Raw genomic sequence first — 23,176 nt, 5'->3', positions numbered from 1 at the left:
AAAATATTAATTTTACGTGTAAAATTGTATTAAGCTGTTATGCAGTCAGACATTTAAGATTTTAAATGTAATGGTACAAATTTGTGCAATTACAGCAGTGAAATATGAGAGATTTACTAAACTGAAAATAAGTAATTGAGTTTAAATTTAAATAATATTAATGCTCTACATTAATAGTTTTTACGTTTTGTGAAAGCTTATATAATAAAATTACTTATAAGAAAAGAAATTAAAAATGCAAAAAACAAATTTCCTAATTATAAATTTGTAATAATTGCTATCATATCTGTTAAAAATTTTTATTACATATTAAAATGACTATTACATTTGAGTCTAAGATATCTTAAAGATATCAAATTTCTAATTATAAATTTGTAATAATTGCTATCATATCTGTTAAAAATTTCTATTACATATTAAAATGACTATTACATTTGAGTCTAAGATATTATCTTGAAATGTTTAATTTTGAAAAGTTGTATACAATTCTACCATTTTACTAAAAATATATCGTAATATCGTAATTACTTTTTATTACTAACATAGCAGTATTATTTAGAAGACTAAATAAAAAGAAACCGATACATCAGGAATACGTAAAAATGCATTTTGTGCTATTGTCGTTATTATGTAACATGTATTGAAAATTCTCTGTACGTTCTCCCGATTTTTTTATTGCCGATTCCTTGATTTCAGTTACACAGGTATGTAAATTATATTATATGTTTCTATTGATCGATCGGTTTATATTATATTTCACAAGAATAAAATCGATATATGTAAATATCCATACTAAACTACTTTTCGAATTTTATCTTGCGGTCCTAAAATTGTTATTTCCTTTTTTAAAATCTTATCATCCAATCTTGTATTTATTACACTATTTGGATATTTCCTACCCTTATAATTTTTCTCACCACTCTATTTGTTAATTCTTCCTTCTTGTGCTTTTTGTATGATCAATTTTTACATTTGTCTGTCACAGTGACTCTTTTTCCGGCAGACGATAAAGGAGGATGTTAAATATAGGTCCATTTTGGCCCATGGTGTGGAACCAAAACTACACATGGTTTCTTATAGATTTCATACCGTAGAATTACGTGGTAAAGTTTGTTTTTCTCTAGACACCGGGGAAAGTACGGAAAAATTGAAAAAAGACCATGAAAAATGGAATTTTCCGAGTTGGTTGAAGCTTGGAACATTTCTGCAGCGATTTTAAAAAAATGATTTGTCGCTCTTGTCCTTTTGCAGGGAGGAAGTTCTGAGGCCCTCACATGACATACAAAAAAGACCGATCCGACACATGCGTCGGAAGACACCTTTATACCCGAAAAACCACCCTCAAAATCACTTAAACGATTCTCGCCAAGCTAGAAATGATTTGTCGCTCTTCTCCTTTTGCATAGAGGAAATTTTGAGGCCCTCACATAACATACAAACAAGACCAATTCGATACATGTGTCGGAAGACACTATTATACTCAAAAAACCACCCCAGAGTGCCTAAAAAATTCTCGCCTAGCAAAAAATAATTTGTCGTTTTTTTCCTTCTGCACTGAGAAAGTTTCGAGGCCCTCACACAACATGCAAAAAAGACCGATTCGATATATGCGTCGGAACATACCCTTAGCTTGGCGAGAATCGTTTAAGTGATTTTGGGGTGGTTTTTCGGGTATAAGGGTGTCTTCCGACGCATGTATTGGATCGATCTTTTTTGTATGTCATGTGAGAGCCTCAGAACTTCCTCCCTGCAAAAGGACAAGAGCGACAAATCATTTTTTTTAAATTGCTGCAGGAATGTTCCAAGCTTCAACCAGCTCGGGAAATTCCATTTTTCATGGTCTTTTTTCAATTTTTCCGTACTTTCCCCGCTGTTTAGAAAAAAATAAACTTTACCACGTGATTCTACGGTATGAAATCTATAAGAAACCATGTGTAGTTTTGGTTTCACACCATTCGACCAAAATCGACCTATATTTAATATCCTCCTTTGACAGCATATGACAATGCATTTTATAATTCTCGAACTATGATTTTGGCAAGTTTTTAGGTATACATTTTATTTCTTATTTAAACTCTTTTAGTCTAAATTTTTTATATCATGTAGCGTTTTTTACTTCCAGTTCAATTTTATTTTTTGACCTTAATTACATAATTTTTTGTACATTTAGCTTTGATCATATGGCATCTCTGCATGTATTTAAACATTGTACTAAAGATGATCAAATCTTTGATCAAAATGTCTAATTAATTGAATCAATTTCAAAATTTTATGTGATTTATGGTAGCTGAAAGAATAGTAGGAAGTGGTGAATATTTCTCGAGATATATCGCTTAACATAACGTTCCAATTTAGGAATTCAGATATTAATTTACGCTTGATGTGAATAATTTATTAAATTATATAGTAAAAATATTTTTAAATATATCGATACGTATAGAGTAAATAAATGTTTTATTTTAAAATTGATCATTTTTTCTGTTTTTAACAATTGCTTAAATTGTGATATCAATAATTATATTGATTTTATGATAATAAAAACAACGCTTGTAATATGATATCATTATGATAGAATCAACTTTTAATTCATGTATGACAGATTTGCTTTTAAACCGTCCATATAAACAATTCAACGTAAATATAAATATATTACCTCTCCCATTACTTCTGATATTTAAAATTTTTTGACGTAAGCATACAAACATTGAAAATATTTTATTTTATATTATTTTATTTTTGACAAAAATTATTTTCTTGCAAGTTACATTACACTTGCCCAGATATATTTTGTATTTCGGAGCTAATTCTGTTCTCATCATCGACTATAAGGCACTTCTAGTTGTAAAGCAACTTTCTATAACTTCTTTATTGAAAATCAAAAAAGACAAATATCTGGTCCAACAAAAATTTGCAGTGTAAGAAGGAATAATTAAATTAAATAAATATTATTTAAACCGACGCACACCGATGAGTCCTAAGTTTCCGACTTTTCTTACGTACTCGACTCTTCGATTTTTAATTTTTTTTTGAACAGCATCAACTAATCGCTCTTCTCTCAAATTAACTTTCGCAAATTCAAGCACCTAGGACAAATTATTTTGACAATATCAATAAACGTAAAATTTTTGCGCAGTACAGTTTATGAGTGCATTAATTACTGCGTTAAAAGTAATCGGATCGGATATGTCATGTACAAAAAAATCATAAAAATAAGCTCAATATTAAGTAATAAAGAAATGAGTGTTATTTAAGTCAGAAAAATATACCTTAACCAATTGCTTTACAGCATGTTGGTGCGTAATAATGACAATTATTGTTGCAATTATGTCGGATTGTCTGCGAAAAAGTAAGGTGATAAATATTATTATTTAAACCGGCAATAAGAATAAAAAAGACGCGGGTAGATAAAAATTATAAATATTAGAAATATATATACATATAAATAAATATAGAGATATATATATATATATATAAAAAAATTATTATTACGTGTTGGAGGTGAACATAAGTATATTTTTATTGAGATTTTGCAATATAAAATTGCAAACTGTATCGTTGCTTGCATGTCTCGCAACGGTAAGAAGAAATATATGAGCACGTGTATTGTTGCGTTGTAATAAATCATTATCATCCGAAATCACCTGTATATAATTAGAAACAACTAAAGGATCTTCACTGCAAGTTAAATATTCTAAAATTTTTGTATCATCAAGTGTTCCTGTCCATTTGTACCATACAGCGTACCAAATGGACTTGTTCGCTGACACCAAACCATTACAATACATCCATCCTTTCCATTCCGATTGCGTTACAGAGCTGCGTTACCAGAAAAAAGTATTTCTTGCAAAAATTTACCTCATTTTATAATAAAATAATTTATCTAGTACAGTATTTCATGTATAGAATATAAGTATACGTAATGCAACAGAAATTGTTTATGTGATTACGTAATGCAACAGAAATGATTGTAAATCACTTATTCTTACGTCGCACTTTCAGAATGTAGATCTCTTGTCATTTGCTCATTGGCTACTTCTCTACATTTTTTGTTACCAATAATACATGCCCATTTTACGGCTTCCTCTCTTAAACATTTTACGAACTTGTTTTCATATGGTTTTGACACGTATCCTATTTGATACAGAACTCCACTCAATATTTTTTCCATCTTTTCCTAAAAATTGGTAAGTAATATAAATTTTAATCTACTGCTATTTATAAAAGATATGTATGTATATTTATATATGCACACATATATTATAACTTGTTTTTTATACAAAATAATTTAAAACAACCTGTTGGTCTTGTAATATCATATTCTTAAGCGATTTCTGACACGATTTTTCTTGTTGCGAAATTTTGTCCAAAACTTAGTTTTTGAGTTTTAATTGAAAAGTTGATAGTTCGTTACTTACACTCACACACATTATGACTGCAAGGTATTACGTTACTCTTTTGATGAGTTACACAATCCCTGCCTGCCCGCTGTGTACGAGTAGATACCTATTTTCAATTATATATATCTCGAAAACTAACTTATAAACAAACATTTGCTAAAGGAATAATTATCTTAAAAATCGCTCAATATGACATTTTATGGACATTGTTTTGTATCACTCTGTGTACATAATGTTTTGATGCCATGTTTCTCATAGAAGCTTCCTGTTACCTACCTTTAGGGGATCAGTATTTTTAATTGAAACTATAACACTTATATATTCAAAAGCTTTAAACATAGGATACCATGCTACATAATTTATTTCTTGTGATAAAAATGCAGATATTTCCCAAAACGTAATGTAATCAAGTTGTCTACGTGTAAGGAAGTAAAACGCATCATCTATGATTTGAGCTCGATTGAGAACATGAATGTCGACATATTTCACAGAATTCATGTATTGCGCAAGATTAAGCCAATTTTCAGTATTATAATTAACACGATAATACCCTGTTATAAAAAGAAAGTTTTCATCATTAATGTTTCTTGATAGAATTGATAAAAAAATAGTTTTGAAATAATTTTTATTGTTTTTTGTGAGAAACATTTTCTCAAATTATTTATTTTTTAATAAAATATTTTACAATTGGTTTGAAAAAGAGTAGAAATGATTATCGTGTGAGAATGTTTGTTGCAAGCATGAATGACACGTACTCTTGCCAGTATGCGAGTGCGTGTGTCAGAAGCATCAGGGTGTAAAATTAAAAAAGCAAAAAAGATACGAAGATAAAATATAATAAATTATTAACAACAAGCTACAGAGCCCAAGCTGGATTTTCGTGCTTAATTTATTAATATATTATAACAAAAGTTTAGGTCAATCTAGACGTTTCGACCATCTGGTTGTGGTCATCTTCAGTAGTTAGTTATTATAAAATTCGGAACATATTAATAAACAATCGTTACTTATAAAACTAATTCGGATATTACAATCTTCTTATATTCGTTACATTTAAAAATTGTTTAGAAGGACAACACATCTTGAAAGTCATGCCTCTTCTAATAACACCAATCTTAAGATCATCAGGAAGGAAATCATGTTTTACATTAAACATACACGATGTCCTTTTTAAGATTTGAATTGTGGTTTGCCATGTCCACTCAAACGACACGGACCTCCAATATCATTTTTAGCAAACTGACTCGTTACACCGAATAGTTTTGGTTCTTAGTTTTTTAAAATAAGAAAGTTTACACGAAAACACAACATGACGGTACTGCTATGCATTGAGAATAATTGCAATCAACCACAATTCAAATCTTAAAAAGGACATCGTGTATGTTTAATGTAAAACATGATTTCCTTCCTGATGATCTTAAGATTGGTGTTATTAGAAGAGGCATGACTTTCAAGATGTGTTGTCCTTCTAAACAATTTTTAAATGTAACGAATATAAGAAGATTGTAATATCCGAATTAGTTTTATAAGTAACGATTGTTTATTAATATGTTCCGAATTTTATAATAACTAACTACTGAAGATGACCACAACCAGATGGTCGAAACGTCTAGATTGACCTAAACTTTTGTTATAATATATTAATAAATTAAGCACGAAAATCCAGCTTGGGCTCTGTAGCTTGTTGTTAATAATTTATTTGAATAATTTGAGCCAATATTATATTTTTAATTTAAAATATAATAAATTTAATGATTTATATTTACCTGTTTGTTGTAAATTGACTATAATCCAATCATTCTTATCAAACTTTTGCTTTAATCCTTTCGGCTTTTGTGGTGATAGCCAAAAGGATTTATTGGCAAAAATATCGTGAAAGTTTATTTCTGATTTTGTCGTATACGTCACGAATGCTGAAAGATGTTCTGCATCCTCGTCAAAATCGAGAGTGAGATATCGGAATATTGTATTATTAGACAAATAATTTCGTGTTACGTACAGTACAGGATATTTTTCCGCTATCCAAACAGATATAAGTCTTTTTACAATAAATGCGGTTGAGTTATTTGGTATAATAGTTTGCACTATGTTCCATAAATCATTTGTTTGATTATATCTATAAAATGGAAAATTTTTATAAAAACATCATTGTGCAAATTTTTAGCAAAAATTTTTTATTTATATACTCAAAATTATTATTTAGTATATTAAAATATGAACACTTTCGCGGTCGCTTACATATTTTTACGTTCATGCTTTGGTATAAGTCAGGTGCCGGTCACGTAATTTTACGTTTACTGTTTTTTGCATCATGGTATTAAGTCGTGTAATATGAAATGTCGAATATTACATCAGTTCAATATAATAGAGCGGCTCTTCAAGCGTTGTGCACAAGCGAATATATAACGGTCGCGAAAGTGTTAATTTATATGTCTGTATAATTAGAGTAATAATATATTTGTGTAATTATACGTGAAGGATAGTATGTAGGACATATCTTTTCGGATTTGAAAAGTTTCTTTATCTAGTCTGATATTTGGAATAAATTAAATTTGTTTTTAAAATTGTAGATAAGAATGATTACCCATCGAAATATCTTATTTTTTACATTTTCAGTTATATTTTATACAATCTGAACTTATAATTATATTAATAAATTTTGATTTTAATATAAAGAATAAAAGTTTTTCTATCTGTATATGTATATGTTAAATGTTAGTTTCTAAAGGACTGTCAAAGTTAATTCGACCGAACTTCAAAAATCAATTTTGGTTTACATAAATAAAATTAGTATTTTGATTTTAGAAGATAGATAGATCGATAGACTGATAGAGCAAAAGAGGGAATAGTGGGGGCATCGAAATTGATATAGGCCTCCAAAAATAACAGATTTCTCAGAATTGAAATGTTACGTTTTATCAAAGCTAATTTAAATAATATAAACGTAATTTGTTCAATTAATTAATTCATTCAAAACCCATAGTTTGTACATATTCCTTGCTTATTTATATATTACATCAGCTTATATCAAATTCTTTAAGTTTGAAATCTCTGTTTCTATAAATTTTTTTGATAATTATTTAATCTAAATAACAATTATACTTTTATATTATAACAAGTTATTTTACATACTTTGTGTAGCTTTTTAATAAAAGTTTTTTTAATTTGCTTTTGTTTCTATTGCTTTTCTCACGGTTCGATTTGAAGGATTTTATTAAGATGTTTCGAAAACCGACATATTCTACAGTGGGCGATTTATTGATATGTAAATGTATATAAATTGACATACATACATAAATTCCGCTTTAAAAACAAAAAATTGAGTTATATCTATCTAATTTTGTATAGATGCCTTGCACACAAAAAGTAAATGGCATTATTATATTATTAATGTATTAAGGACGTTACGTATTTCTTATGTATTGTAATAAAAAAAATTCGGAATCGATTTGTAATATTAAACAACTTAATACATTATTAAACAATTTACAGCAGTACATTTTTATATTTCTAATAAGTTTTATAATTTTCAGTAGATTTGTTAGTTTAGAACTCAATTTTTTCAGACTCACCTTTCGTGTGGTTTCGAGAAACGTTAATTTTTTAAAAGTTGGAAACAATAAATAATGTTAAAAGTACACTACGCGTCAAAATTAGGGGATAGAAAATTTTCGGTCGATTTTTGGGTATTTTCTGAGCGGCTGTATTTCCGCGAAAAATAGACGAAAAAAATCTTTAAAAAAAGCGTTTTGAAGCTTGGATCTTCTAGTTTCTGAATCTTCGCAGAAAACTTCCGTATCATCAATTTTAACTGAGTTATCCTCCATTGAACGGACAATCCAGAAATAAAAAAAATTTCCCTAAATTGAGCAACGTGCATGGTTCAGAAAAATTTTTTTGTCAAGAACCGATTTCATAACGTTAAAGCTCATACAATTCTCAACAATTTGTTTTTTTAGTGAATGATGTGCGATTGTTTTTTAACGAGTTATTGGCGGTTAAAGCAAAATTTGTACTTTTAACTTTAAACATTCGTGGCTCCGCAATAAATTCGTACGACATCTGCCATGGGCTTTTTGGAAAGTTCAAAGTCTCCCCTATAAGACGCTTTTTTTAGAATTTTGATCCGATATTTTTTTTATTTCGACATGTCGACTGTAAAAACGTGTTAAAAATCGCGTTTTCCTCTTTTTTCATTTACCTAGGCGCAACTTCGTGAAAAATGATTGAAACTCCTGAGTGTCCACGTTTTTTTTTAATTAAAGGTATGCCCAGTAACCACGCAAAATCTCGAGAGCGCTGGATTTTTCTTTCCTAGTGTTCTAAAGCTCGAAAGTTACGTATAACGTACGAAAATGATACGTACTAAAAATCCTTATTTCAAAATTTGATCCGGAGCTACGAATGTTTAAAGTTGAAAGTACGAATTTTGCTTTAACCGCCAATAACTCGGTCAAAAAAAAAAAAATTACACAGCATTCATTAAAAAAGCAAATTGTTGAAATTTGTATGAGCTTTCATGAAATCGGTTTTTGACAAAAAAAATTTTTCTGGTCCATGCACGTTGCCCAATGTGGGAAAATTTTTTTAATTTTTGGATTGTCCGTTCAATGGAGGATAGAACACAGTTAAAAATAATGATACGGGAGTTTTCTGAGAAGATTCAAAAACTAGAAGAGATCCAAGCTTCAAAACGCTTTTTTTTAAAGATATTTTTCGTCTATTTTTCGCGGAAATACAGCCGCTCAGAAAACACCCAAAAATCGATCCAAAATTTTCTATCCCTTAATTGTGACGCGTAGTAAATAATATCATTTAATAGGAAGCAGTATTTAGTGTATAAATGTTTATTTTGTGTTTTTAGCTAAAAGATAATTTACAAAAACAAGATATATCAGTTTTGATGCCTTTCTTTGAAAATCAACGTTCTGTTGTTTACAATTTTGAAGATTTAAGATAATTTCTTAAGATAAGTTTGAAGAAGTTTATATTTATATTTTTGGACAGTGGAATTTCCAATACATCATTCTTCTTCAATATCCAATTTATGTGATAATTATCTAGCAAAAAAGATAAATAAATATTACTTACTGTTTGTTATTAACATATGTGCGGATACCAGTCCAAAACATATCAGGAGTTATCAAATGGTATAACATGCGCCATATATTGGATGCTGAAACAATTAAAATTATAATGTGTTTGTTAAGTACTTTGAAATACATATTTTTTAAAAGTTAAGATATATTTCTTTTATATTGAAATTTATGTATGTCAGTACATTGTACTTTAATTTAAGTATTAAAAACGTAAATGAGATTTCGTATGTTAAGATTGCTGATAATTGTCACAGGGACATCGAAATATGATAACTAACGTTTTGTTTCACTGAACAGTGTTTTTAAATTTATTCGTTTTGAGTTTTAACGTGCCAGAACAACTTGTTGGTATTCAACCTTTCAGTCTTTCTATCGGTTTGACGATTTTGGCGCGACTGTCGTCAATATCGGCAAAGAGGTTACACGAGAGATTTGAAATTATATCGACTTGTTTCACACCGTTGTATTGGAACCAATACGGGCTGACAGCTCGATATAATAACCAAATATGATAATGTCTCTCGTTTGTTGACATCCTTACACAATTAAACGTACATATATAAGCTCGAGCTTGTCCGTCGAGGGATGGACAAGATGTTTTCAAAGAAAATCAAAACACAACTAATCAATTAAACAAGCAACAGAATTAAAATCAAACAAAATAAATTTAAGCAGGTAATTTTACAATTAATATCGCTGGGTACTTCAATTTCTTAGCAACGAGGCAGACTGTAATCTGTTTCGTAACATTGTGTGTAGTTCAAATTTTTATTTTTTTTCATAAAATTAAAAAATTTGCATATTATTCTTCAGCATTATTTAATTATATTTACTTAAACCATTTGTAGGCTTTTAGATATATTTTCCTTACTTACGTTTTACATGATCTAAATGATAGCTAAGTGAATTTGTTTCATTTGTATTCGAAGCAGTATCAAAATGAAAAGATTCCCGTTGTGTTTCGGCAATAAAAAAATTCATTATGTCATAATTCGGAGGAATCTGAAAATTTAAAGTAATGAAATAAATATTTGGTCAAGATATTATATTTGAAATAATACACCACCGTTGATCGTTGCAAATAAACTTTTGTTTTTTATGATAAAATGTATTATTTATTACATTTTTACATAGTTATTAAAGAAAAAATTTAATGTATATGACGCAATTTGCTAATATACATGTATCAAACAGAACAAACGCTTAACAGATTTATTTACTTAAACGTGGAAAATTGATGTAAATATGTATTTAGTCGTCACTCCATGTTTAAAAACTTTGAACAATATAAAAAGTTATTAACAATTAAAATTAATATTTTAAATAAATATTTTTCTAATTTTTCCTGCTCTGGAGTTTTGAGGAGAGGACATATGCTGTCAGCATGTAGTAAATTTTTTCCTTTTACTTGTGTTATAAGAATAATATAAAGTACGCAATTTCTGTTACAAATTCATAACGTAATATGTTGCTACATGAATTTCTTTATTTGACAACGATGAAAATCTAATCATATATTTGTATCAAATGCAAGACGAGAAATTATGCGCCCTCGGTGTCAAAGTAACATTTATGCATACATATATACAAATTATAGATCATCATCACTTGTTTTACAATGCAGGAATAATTATTACAAACAAGTTCGAGGATATAAAAGGGGAAGAGACTCCGAGCACAATTTTTCTCAGAAAAATATAAGGATTGGATAAGGGATAAGGTTTTTTTGAGGGTGCAGAAAGAGAGAGGCAAAGCTCCTTTTTATGTTAATAACTTTTTAATAAATAAAATAATAAATAAATAAATAACGAGTGACGAAAACTTTTTTCTTTTTACTCATTGTCAGAACAATTGGCGTTGGTAACGTATGTCAAAGTCAAGACGATTGTAACTGTTTATGTAAATCTAAATGATTACCAAATGTGGTGTATATCAATTATAAGAATTTAAAACAACGTGATATAAGATATACCTGATATAAGATGTACGTTGCAAGCAATGTAGCAAAACCTGTTTTCGACCATAGCAACACATCATTATACCAAAAAGTTATCATTTGATGTGTTATAAGACGAGCCACTTTCAATTTATGCCCAACGGAATCTGACTGTTCGACATGAATATCAGCTTCTCTAAAAAACGATTTCAAATATGAAAAATTCATGGACAATGATTGCTGTAATTAAACAATTTATTAAGTTTTTATATTGTAGATATATCAAATTATTACAAAGCCATTAAAAAGTTTTTATTTAATTGTTTTCTGCAATAATGTATTTAAGATTTTTTGTGCTAAATCTCATAACAAATAGAAATAAATTGACTTTTGACAATTTTGAGATAGTTGGTATTCATGTTCAATAATATAACTTATTTTGCCTATAAAACGACGTAATAATAATTGTTTTCTTTACAGTTACATATAAACTTTATTTCAAGAATTGGAAAGCAGATATTTTGTACATTTTGCATAAGTAATTTCACGGATGAAGAAGAACATTAGATTTTGGAGCACAAAAACTCCGATGAGTTCCGACAAAATAACTGATATAATAAAAGATTTTATAGCAGTCATTTTATTCGTGCAACTTAAAACACACTTAAAAAACACTTATTTTTCATGCTTCTAAAACTAAAGCTACACTAAAGTCTGATTTCACGTACAGAATGATTATTTCAATTTCTAATCTGAACTAAAAGTAATGATATCTTCTTAATGTGACGCAAATAAAATTGTATAGATTTCGACTATTTCCTAATTTTTATATATTGACATAAATATATGAATATTTTCCAGTTTTAAAATTTTATTATTTGATAGTTTTATATCTTTTATTAAATAATTATTTTTGATTAATTCATTTTAGTTTTGAATATTACCTTTGTAAAATTAGTCCCCATGTCTCAGTGCTATTGTGTTGACTATCCCAGAATGTAACATAATCTATTTTTGGTGTTTTGTCTATATTATTTTTATGTTTTAAAAAGTGTAGGGTTTGTTGGGCAATACATTTCACTAATTTCAAATGGTTTGTTATGTTTTTTCTATTCCAAAAGGTGAAATTTCCAACCGAAGTAGAAATATTAGTGAATGTGGTTATCACAACCTTTAAGTATTGAATGGACATAAAAGATTTCTTAAAATGTATCCACCTCATGTCATGTTTGTCATTTTCTGTTGTTTGTATAGGCATATTTGATAAAATTGTGTAATTTTTATGATGCAGGATGGAAATTTTTAAGGTGTAATTAAATGTCATCTCATCCAAATATGGAAATAGTTGTCGAGTATTCATTATATCAACACCTGTCGCATTTAACCTGTCATATTTTAACAATATGGTTTTTATAAAATTTAAAATATAATTATACTTAAGGATCGACTCAGGATGGACTAAAAAATATTGGGTTAGAAAAATTGAATCATGATTTATAACATTGTACAGAATGTGCCAATTTGACACATATTTCTAAATCATAGAATCGACAAATTTGAAGTGCAGTGATGAATTCATTTGAGTGCTATTATGACTATTTTAAGTAATACGCAATTTTCGGAATGTCATTTGGTTTATGAATGTACTTAATAAATATATTTTGAAACGAATATTAACGAAAATAAGCTTTATAATATAATTTTTATTAAAGTATTTTTTTTAACTTACAGTTTGTTGTCCAGTTTTCTATTTGAGTATAAAGATTTATAAAAGTGTTTTTCGTTATTTTTTATGTCACTCATATATGTCAGTATTAGAGTGTATTTACCAGCCGGTAAATATTTTGGAAATTTTGGGTCCTTGGTAAAATGGATCATAAACATATTTAGTTCATTATCAAATAAATATTTTGGAACGTAAACTTTTTTACTATGACTGTTGTCATACAGAACTATTTTCATTACAGCAAATGTCACTAGATTCATAGATATATTTTCTGTTTCACGAGTAATATGTATAAGTATACTACATTTGCCAATAACATCATTTGTTTTGTAATCAAGTCTTATATTGACATCATAATCCATAGGTATTATGTAATCCGGTAAATGGTAACGACCTGTAGTGTCATTTTCTGTATTGATAGCAGTGCAAAGTGCTATTGTAACGATTAATATTATTTCGCCATTTGTTAAAAGCTTTCGAAATATCATATTCATTTTTTTTATGTACAAAAAAATGTCTGAAAAAAGTATTTGTTGACAATAAAACATATACATTTGCAACACATAATTTTTAATTTAAATATAACAGAGAAAAGCACATAATAACGATTAGAATTTAGACTGAAAAGATATAGAAAAAAATCGTGATATACTAAAAGAAAAGTGTATCATGTTCTGAACTATTATTGCAAGTTACTACTATTATAGTTACGATACTCATTTTTATAAAAATTGTTAGTATAATGTTAGCAATAATATTTTTATACGTATAGTATTGTCAAATATATAGTCAATTACACAGGGTGGTCCACACACATTTTAATCAACCCACTAGAATATCTCAAATCCTTATTTCAATTAAAAAATTTTAAGGGATCTTGACCTGACCTTGGGAGGCCCCGTTTGTCTACAAATTTATTGCCGACATTTCGTTTGTTTACATTTTGTTTGCACACCAAAATTTATTACCTACAGTACGATTGCCTACAAAAGTTAAGAACCGAACGCATGTTTGCACATACATCACTATTTCGGACAAACTATATTGCACACAATATTATTGTCCGTCGATTGATTGTATACCAGCTCTAACGCACAAATAAAAGTTAAGAGACGAACGCACGTTTGCAAGCTGTGTCCTTCTCTTGACTTTAAGGACATTTTCTTAAAGTCAACCACGGTCACCACCTTCTTTTCCTTTAGTAACTGAGCAACTTTGATCAAAAACATTTTTGTCCTAAACATAAAGATTTTAAGATATTTTAGTAGATTTATTAAAATGGACCAACCTGCAAAGTTATTATAGAACATTAAGAAAAATATTTGACGCCAAAAAGCGTCGTTGATTATGGTTACTGCTATTGTTCTTTTCTTTCAGTGCAAGATAAAGTGAAAAAAAAACATGGAAAAGTAAAATTCATAAAATTTGTCTGATGAATGTTTAGAAAGATAATATAATAATATTGTATGTATATACATAACTATGTATATACATGAGTAGTTTCACAGAGTGTTATAAAAAATAATAAATATTTAAAAGTGCCTGTTAGAATATAGAAATAAAACAAAAACGATATTATAACTGAAAGTGTCACTAAGCCGAGAAACATTAAAATAAAATAAAAAAAGGATCGTAAAAATATCAAATTATTATGTTTCTAACCAGTTATGACATCTATTCTCTCAAATGCACGCAAGCAAGCTGCAACGCGCACACACACAAGGTTAATTTTCACTTCGCAAAAAATGGTGATTAATCATTACACATGAAGAGACTCATACTGTACAACAGTGATGAGCAACGCGCGGTTCGCGGTCAGCATGCAGCTCTCCAGTTACTTACCTGCAGCCCTCCAAAACGTTGCACTTCATTTTGCTGAAGTGTAAAAATTTTAGCAAACATACCTCCCAATATTGAAAAGTTTGTTGATGAGAAACAGACCCAAATATGCCATTAAATAAACATCAGCTACATATTTAATACCTCCCGATAAAAAAAATTTACATGTGTACATATGCCTCTGTATACATATATTAAAAATATAACTAATAAAAAGTAAATCAGATTAAAAGAAAAGTTTCATGGTCGAAATTAATGAATTCCACCCTATAAATTAAATTTTTTTTATTATACAATATATTAAAGTATTTAATATTACGTTTGTTGCGGCCCGTATGGAATATTAGGTTTTTAATTTTGGCACACTGCAGAACAAAGATTGCTCATCACTGCTGTGCAAGATAAAAAATATTAAAGTACAAAGAAGTTAGTGACACAGTTACTTTTTCAGAAGGAGATTTAAGAAAACAAAGTTGTAATTATCATGCTTTATAAATTTTCATATATTTTGTATTAGAAATATTTTGTTTCTGATCACTTACCTACATATATTAAAATCGTTAATTAAAATTCCTTGCTACGTGAAAATTTACAATTTTGTAATAATAATACAGTTAACATCACCTTACACACAAATCGTGAAAGCCGAAGCTATATAAATCAAACTGCGATTCAGTTAGCTCCAAGCAGTCTCTGCATACTAAGAAGCATATTCGTAACTGATATAATATATATGTTATGTCACGCAAACAGTTGCTAAGAGGTCACGCAACAGGAAAACACTTTACTAGTAGATAGAAGAGCGCGAAAAATAAGATTCATAATCAGTTAAATGTGCGTATATAAACCGAAATTGTACAGTTTGTAGTTACTGACAAACACAATTGTTAAAATAAAATACTTATAAATATATAGAAGATATTAATTTTGCGTGTACAATTGTATTTGGTTATTATGCAGTCAGACATTTAAGATTGTAAATGTAATAGTACAAATTTGTACAATATACAGCAGTGAAATATGAAAGATTTACTAAATTGAAAATAAGTAATTGAATTTTAATCTAAATAATATTAATGTTTTACATTAATAGTTATCACATTTTGTGAATGGAATAAAATTATTTATAAAAAAAAGTATTAAAAATGCAAGAAACGAATTTCCTAATTATAAATTTGTAATAATTGCTATTATATCTGTTAAAATTTTTATTGAATATGAGAATGACTATAACATTTCAGTCTAAGATATTATCTTGAAATATTTAATTTTAGGAAATAGTAAACAATTTTAATTCAACCATTTTACTAAAAATGGAATGTAATTACTTTTCATTACCTTCGTAGCAGTATTATTTAGATGACTAAATATAAGGAAACCAATATATCAGGAATGTGTGAAAATGCATTTGTGTCATTGTCGTTATTACGTAACATGTATTGAAAATTCTCTGTACGTTATCCCGACTTTTTTATTGCCGATTACTTGACTTCAGTTACATAGGTGTGTAAATTCTTGTTTCTTTTGCTTTTTATATGATCAATTTTTACATTTGTTTGTCATAGTGACTCTCTTTCCAGCAGACGATAAACATTGACAGCATTTGACATTACAATGCATCTTATAATTTTCGAACTATGATTTTGACAAATTTTCAGATATACATTTTGTTTTATTTCTCATTATAATTCTGTTAGTTTAAATTTTTATATCATGTAGCGTTTTTTACTTCCAGTTCAATTTTATTTCTTGACCTCAATTGCACAATTTTATGTACATCCAACTTTGATCATATGCAGTGGCGTATCTTCAAAATTTGGATTCGGGGACATGATCTTTTGAAGGCCCTGTTATGGAAAACAGTAATTATAATACATTTTCTTTAGTAATTAGGTTAGGCTTGGGCGGTTTAAATAACATAAAGTAAAAAACCAATTATGTGCCTATATACTATATTTTTTAAAATAATAAACAATGCAGAAAACAAATTACAAAAACGTTAATAAATAGATTTAAGTTTAGAGAAAGAAAGACGGTATGATCGTGCTTTACAGCTTTCTTCTCGACTTTGCGTTAGCGAACGACTGAATTATTTCGTCTGTATGAAGTATCAGAGCAGAACGTAAAGTGCAACTGCAATTTCGGAAATACGGAATTTTATTTTTAATTTAACTGTCAAATAATTAGACTATATTTCAAATAATAACATTAATCGATAAAATAAGATTTTCTTTTGCCTTAAGTTTAATCAAGTCATTTCTGAAAGATTTCTTCAGCGCTGACGAATCTGACCGTAAAAATAGCGTATCACGTCAAGTTTTTGAGAAAACCTCACAGTTAGTCAAAGTTGCTAAAATAGACGTTTTTAATACTTTTGCGTGAGTTATATCTTTCGATAGAGATCTACTGGAAACGACTTATAGAATGTCAAGGCAAATGGTATTAGACAGTGTAATTGAAAATAAAATTAAACAAGGTATTGTCAACTTGACTTCGATATGTTTCAAAGGCCCCAACGACTCTTGGGACCGGGGCCGCAGTCCCCTCTGTCCCATCGATAGTTACGCCTCTAATCATATGACTCTGCGTGCATTTGAACATTATACTAAAGATGATCAAATCTTTGATCATAGTGTCTAATTAACTGAATCAATTTCAAAATTGTATGTAATTCATGACAGGGTTGGGAAGTAACTCATTACTTGTAACGAAATTACAGTTACAGTTACTTTTTTTTGGTATATAACTTAACTTTGTTCCTTATTTTTCATTTATAACTGTAACTTAACTTAGTTACATATTTATGATAACTAGTAACTAATTTAACGGTTAATTTAATATTCTATATACGGTTGTATTAATTGTAAGAATTAGGGCCTATCCAGACAAACTTGCATAGTCGCATAAACATATGCATAAAGAAAAGAACAAAATTGTCATGGATATTGTCATATTAAGTGTAGATTCGATATTTGTTAAATAAATAGACGGATAACCGTATAGATATTAATTATGAAATTCAACAGAAATAAATAAATTCTCATTTAAAGAATACATTGCCACTTAGTAATAAATTATCTTTGAGGATAATTATCATATAAGCATAAAGTTGAGACTTTAAGAACTGAAACAATAGTCTACGATTTTTCGGAAAGTTACAACTGTTTGAGTGAAATTCGTAAATTTTTAAAATAAAAAATCTTAATCCTATAATTTTTATTGCAAGTGTATAATAATTTATTTAAAATTAATAATTAATTTAATATTTTAAGAGAATGCGTTTCCTTAGTCTAAAAACTACTTTATTGATTGTCATTACCAACGCTTCTCTAATCATGTATTAAATTTTATATATTTATTGTATTACACTGAAGATGGCCACGTACCTTGGCCGAAACGTCTGTATAAATTTATAATAAAAAAAGGAATTTTTGAGCAAATCGATCCAGCTCTTGCTCTATTGGCTTTATATATTAAAACGATTTTTAATTTAATTATGGAAGAGCAATAACCTAATATTATTTGTATTTTTAATATTTTAAATGTATTTTTATTTTAAGTTTGAAACAATTGTGATTTATTACATATAAAATAATATAACATAAAATTAAGTACCTATGTATAATAGTATATAATAAGTAAATAAATCTTGAAATGTAAGATTCGTGTATTTAAAATAATAGTGCACATTTATTGCAAAAAAGTAACTGAAAAGTAACGACTCGTTACTTTTTGAGTAACTATAACTGTAACATGTTACTTTTTAGAATCGGTAATTTGTAACTGTAACTAGTTGTTTTTTCAATGAAAAGAATTGTAACTTTATCTAGATACTTTTACAAAATAACTTTCCCAACCTTGATTCATGGTGGCCAAAAAAATAGTAAGAAGTAATAAATATTTCTCGAGATATATCGTAACATGACGTTTTAATTTAAGATTTTAGATGTAAATACGCTTGATGTGAATAATTTCTTAAATTATAAAATATAAATATTTTTAAATATATCGATACGTATAGAGTAAATAAATGTTTTATTTTAAAATCGATCATTTTTTCTGTTTTTGATAATTGCTTAAATTGTGATATTAATATAATATAATAAAAACAACGCTTGTAATATGATATCATTATGATAGAATCAACTTTTAATTCATGTATGACAGCTTTGCTTTTAAACCGTCCATATAAACAATTCAACGTAAATATAAATATTACCTCTCCCATTATTTCTGATATTTAAAATTTTTTGACGTAAGCATACAAACATTAAAAATATTTTATTTTATATTATTTTATTTTTGACAAAAATTATTTTCTTGCAAGTTACATTACACTTTCCCAAATATATTTTGTATTTCGGAGCCAATTCACTTCTTAAGCACTTCTAGTTGTAAAGCAACTTTCTATAACTTCTTTATTGAAAATCAAAAAAGACAAATATCTGGTCCAACAAAAATTTGCAGTGTAAAAAGGAATAATTAAATTAAATAAATATTATTTAAACCGACGCACACCGATGAATCCTAAGTTTCCGACTTTTCTTGCGTACTCGTCTCTTCGTTTTTTAATTTTTTTTTTAACAACATCAACTAATCGCTGTTCTCTCAAATTAATTTTCGCAAATTCAAGTACCTAGGACAAATTATTTTGACAATATCAATAAATGTAAAATTTTTGCGCAGTACAGTTTATGAGTGCATTAATTGCTGCGTTAAAAGTAATCGGATCGGATATGTCATGTACAAAAAAATCATAAAAATAAGCTCAATATTAAGTAATAAAGAAATGAGTGTTATTTAAGTCTGGAAAATATACCTTAGCCAATTGTTCTACAGCATGTTGGTGGGTAATAATAACAATTAATGTTGCAATTATGTCGGCTTGCCTGCGAAAAAGTAAAGTGATAAATATTATTATTTAAGCCGGCAATAAGAATAAAAAAGACGCGGGTGGATAAAAATTATAAATATTAGAAATATACACATATATATATATATATATATATATATATATATATATATATTTTGTATATATATACATATAAATAAATATAGATATATAATTATAAAAAAAATTATTATTACGTGTTGGAGGTGAACATAAGTATATTTTTATTGAGATTTTGCAATATAAAATTGCAAACAGTATCGTTGCTTGCATGTCTCGCAACGGTAAGAAGAAATATGTGAGCACGTGTATTGTTGCGTTGTAATAAATCATCATTATCCGAAATCACCTGTATATAATTAGAAACAACTAAAGGACCTTCACTGCAAGTTAAATATTCTAAAATTTTTGTATCATCAAGTGTTGCTGTCCATTTGTACCATACAGCGTACCAAATGGACTTTTCCGCTGACACCAAACCATTACAATACATCCATCGTTTCCATTCCGATTGCGTTACAGAGCTGCGTTACCAGAAAAAAGTATTTCTTGCAAAAATTTACCTCATTTTATGATAAAATAATTTATCTAGTACAGTATTTGATGTATAGAATATAAGTATACATAATGCAACAGAAATTGTTTATGTGAATACTGTGATTGTAAATCACTTATTCTTACGTCGCACTTTCAGAATGTAGATCTCTTGTCATTTGCTCATTGGCTACTTCTCTACATTTTTTGTTACCAATAATACATGCCCATTTTACGGCTTCCTCTCTTAAACATTTCTTGAGCTTGTTTTCATATGGTTTTGACACGTATCCTATTTGATTCAGAACTCCACTCAATATTTTTTCCATCTTTTCCTAAAAATTGGTAAGTAATATAAATTTTAACCTATTGCTATTTATAAAAGATATGTATGTATATTTATATATGTACACATATATTATAACTTCCTTTTTATACAAAATGATTTAAAACAACGTGTTGGTCTTGAAATATCATATTCTTAAGCGATTTCTGAAACGATTTTTTTTGTTGTGAAATTTTGTCCAAAACTTAGTTTTTGAGTTATCATTGAAAAGTTGATAGTTCGCTACTTACACTCACACACAGAGGCGAATTTTTCATTAGGTTGGATAGGCTATAGCCTAGGGCGGCAGATTTTAGGGGGCGGCAAATTTTTAATTTTTGAATTAAAAAAAATTTATTAACACTTGATTTATATTCGAAATACATTCTGATTTTTATCAAAAGAGTCATAATATAAATATGTTCGTGATCATTACTGTTAAAGAATGTATAAAGTGCTGTTTTTTCCGGCGTTTTCGGCGAAATTTATTTCCCGTTTTTCTTTTCCAATTCTCAACTAATTTTGCTGAAATTTTTTCTTTAAGTTTTTTTAATATTAAAAATTTTTTTACGTTATTTACATTTCTGGCTTTATATGCTCGGGGTAACATTAAATACCATAGAAAAAATGTCAACAAAATCGGTTGAGAATTGAAGAAGAAAAACTGGAAACGCGCGCGCGCGAGAGAGAATGTTTATTTGTATTATTTATTATTATTCAAAGAATCCTATATATGAAATACCTGTTTTCTATTTTATTATCTATTTCTTATTTAAATAATAAAAAAATTTCCCTTTGCTCCACTGTCATTAAGAGGCGGCAAATTTGATTCAGCCTAGGAGCGGCAGAAACCGAAATCCGTCCCTGCTCACACACACTATAACTGTAAGGTATTACGTTACTCTTTTGATGAGTTGCACAATTCCTGCCTGCCTGCTGTGTACGAGTAGATACCTATTTTCAATTATATATATCTCGAAAACTAACCTATGAACAAACATTTGCTAAAGGAATAATTATCTTAAAAATCGCGCAATATGACATTTTATGGACATTGTTTTGTATCACTCTGTGTACATAATGTTTTGATGCCATGTTTCTCATAGAAGCTTTCTGTTACCTACTTTTAGGGGATCAGTGTTTTTAATTGAAACTATAACACTCATATGTTCAAAAACTTTAAACATCGGATACCATACTACATAATTCATTTCTCGTGATAAAAATGCAGATATTTCCCAAAACGTAAGATAATCAAGTTGTCTACGTGTAAGGAAGTAAAACGCATCATCTATGATTTGAGCCCGATTGAGAACATGAATGTCGACATATTTCACAGAATTCATGTATTGCGCAAGATTAAGCCAATTTTCAGTATCATAATTAACACGATAATACCCTGTTATAAAAAGAAAGTTTTCATTATTAATGTTTCTTGATAGAATTGATGAAAAAATAGTTTTTAAATAATTTTTATTGTTTTGTGTGAGAAACATTTTCTCAAATTATTTATTTTTTAATAAAATATTTTACAATTGGTTTGAAAAAAGTGTAGAAATGATTATCATGTGATAATGTTTGTTGCAAGCATGAATGACACGCACTCTTGCCAGTATGCGAGTGCGTGTGTCAGAAGCATCAGGGTGTGTAAGATTAAAAAAGCAAAAAAGATACAAAGATAAAATATAATAAATTTAATGATTTATATTTACCTGTTTGTTGTAAATTGACTATAATCCAATCTTTTTTTTCAAACTTTTGCTTTAATTCTGTCGAATTTTGCGGTGATAGCCAAAAGGATTTATTGGCAAAAATATCGTGAAAGTTTATTTTTGATTTTGTCGTATACGTCACAAATACTGAAAGATATTCTGTATCCCCGTTAAAACGGTTAATTTGAAATTGGAATGTTGTCTTGCTAGCCAAATGATTTCGTATTACGTGCAGTACAGGATAATATTTTTTCGCTATCCAAACAGATATAAGTCTTTTTACAATAAATGTGTTTGAGTTATTTGGTATAATAGTTTGCACCATGTTCCATAAATCATTTGTTTGATTATATCTATAAAATAGAAAATTTTTATAAAAGCATACATTGTGCGAATTTTTAGCAAAAATTTTTTGTTTGCGATACTCAAAATTACTATTTAGTGTATTAAAATAGTAACACTTTTGCGGCCACTTACATATTTTTACGTTCATGCTTCGGTATAAGTCAGGTGCCGGTCACGTAATTTTACGTTTACTGTTTTTTGCATCATGGTATTAAGTCGTATAATATGAAATGTCGAATATTACATCAGTTTAATATAATAGAGCGGCTCTTCAAGCGTTGTGCACAAGCAAATATACAGGGTGATTCAAAATAATGATGTCCTTGCAATGCCATATTCTTGAGCGAATTCTGAGACGATTTTTCCTTTTAC

The 23,176-nt window shown here is 28.3% G+C and overlaps 2 protein-coding genes across 5 annotated transcripts; both read right to left on the bottom strand.

The window, feature by feature from the left end:
• Nucleotides 1-544: 544 nt before the first annotated feature.
• Nucleotides 545-16,369, bottom strand: LOC137001366 (aminopeptidase N-like). 4 transcript variants are annotated; one of them, XM_067360068.1, is made up of 12 exons: nucleotides 15,540-16,369; nucleotides 13,162-14,394; nucleotides 12,377-12,817; nucleotides 11,469-11,628; nucleotides 10,372-10,498; nucleotides 9,489-9,573; nucleotides 6,164-6,513; nucleotides 4,674-4,948; nucleotides 3,987-4,174; nucleotides 3,490-3,816; nucleotides 3,267-3,336; nucleotides 545-3,083 (listed from the first exon to the last, which is right to left on the bottom strand). In XM_067360068.1, exons 2-12 carry the CDS (start codon nucleotides 13,710-13,712, stop codon nucleotides 2,946-2,948), a joined length of 2,712 nt encoding a protein of 903 aa, XP_067216169.1. In that variant the 5' UTR covers nucleotides 13,713-14,394; nucleotides 15,540-16,369; the 3' UTR covers nucleotides 545-2,945. The 4 variants fall into 4 exon arrangements, with proteins under 4 accessions (XP_067216169.1, XP_067216171.1, XP_067216170.1 ...); XM_067360070.1 differs by having other exon boundaries at nucleotides 13,162-13,675; XM_067360071.1 differs by having other exon boundaries at nucleotides 2,943-3,083; nucleotides 3,642-3,816; nucleotides 15,540-16,368.
• A 2,759-nt stretch (nucleotides 16,370-19,128) lies between these two features.
• Nucleotides 19,129-22,964, bottom strand: LOC137001367 (aminopeptidase N-like). Its single transcript, XM_067360072.1, has 6 exons — nucleotides 22,460-22,964; nucleotides 21,872-22,146; nucleotides 20,570-20,757; nucleotides 20,238-20,412; nucleotides 19,817-19,886; nucleotides 19,129-19,633 (listed from the first exon to the last, which is right to left on the bottom strand). Exons 1-5 carry the CDS (start codon nucleotides 22,950-22,952, stop codon nucleotides 19,818-19,820), a joined length of 1,200 nt encoding a protein of 399 aa, XP_067216173.1. The 5' UTR covers nucleotides 22,953-22,964; the 3' UTR covers nucleotides 19,129-19,633; nucleotide 19,817.
• Nucleotides 22,965-23,176: the final 212 nt, after the last annotated feature.

Source organism: Linepithema humile, chromosome 8 (assembly GCF_040581485.1).
Source record: "Linepithema humile isolate Giens D197 chromosome 8, Lhum_UNIL_v1.0, whole genome shotgun sequence".
Lineage (NCBI taxonomy): Eukaryota > Metazoa > Arthropoda > Insecta > Hymenoptera > Formicidae > Linepithema > Linepithema humile.
Note: the sequence above shows the minus strand (reverse complement) of the source record. Positions and strands in the feature narration are given on the sequence as shown.

Bases quoted from the DNA above. Each gene is read 5' to 3' on its own strand.
- LOC137001366 (XM_067360068.1), bottom strand. From the start codon at position 13,712: ATGTATATGTTTTATTGTCAACAAATACTTTTTTCAGACATTTTTTTG. The intron at 10,499-11,468 runs GTATATCTTATA...TTAAATTTTCAG, and splicing joins CAACGTACATCTTATATCAG to ATTCCTCCGAATTATGACAT. The intron at 9,574-10,371 runs GTAAGTAAGGAA...TAATTGTTTCAG, and splicing joins TCATTTAGATCATGTAAAAC to CATCCAATATATGGCGCATG.
- LOC137001367 (XM_067360072.1), bottom strand. From the start codon at position 22,952: ATGAACGTAAAAATATGTAAGTGGCCGCAAAAGTGTTACTATTTTAAT. The intron at 20,758-21,871 runs GTAGGTAACAGA...ACCAATTTTTAG, and splicing joins AAAACACTGATCCCCTAAAA to GAAAAGATGGAAAAAATATT. The intron at 19,887-20,237 runs GTGATTTCGGAT...ACTTTTTCGCAG, and splicing joins TTGTTTCTAATTATATACAG to GCAAGCCGACATAATTGCAA.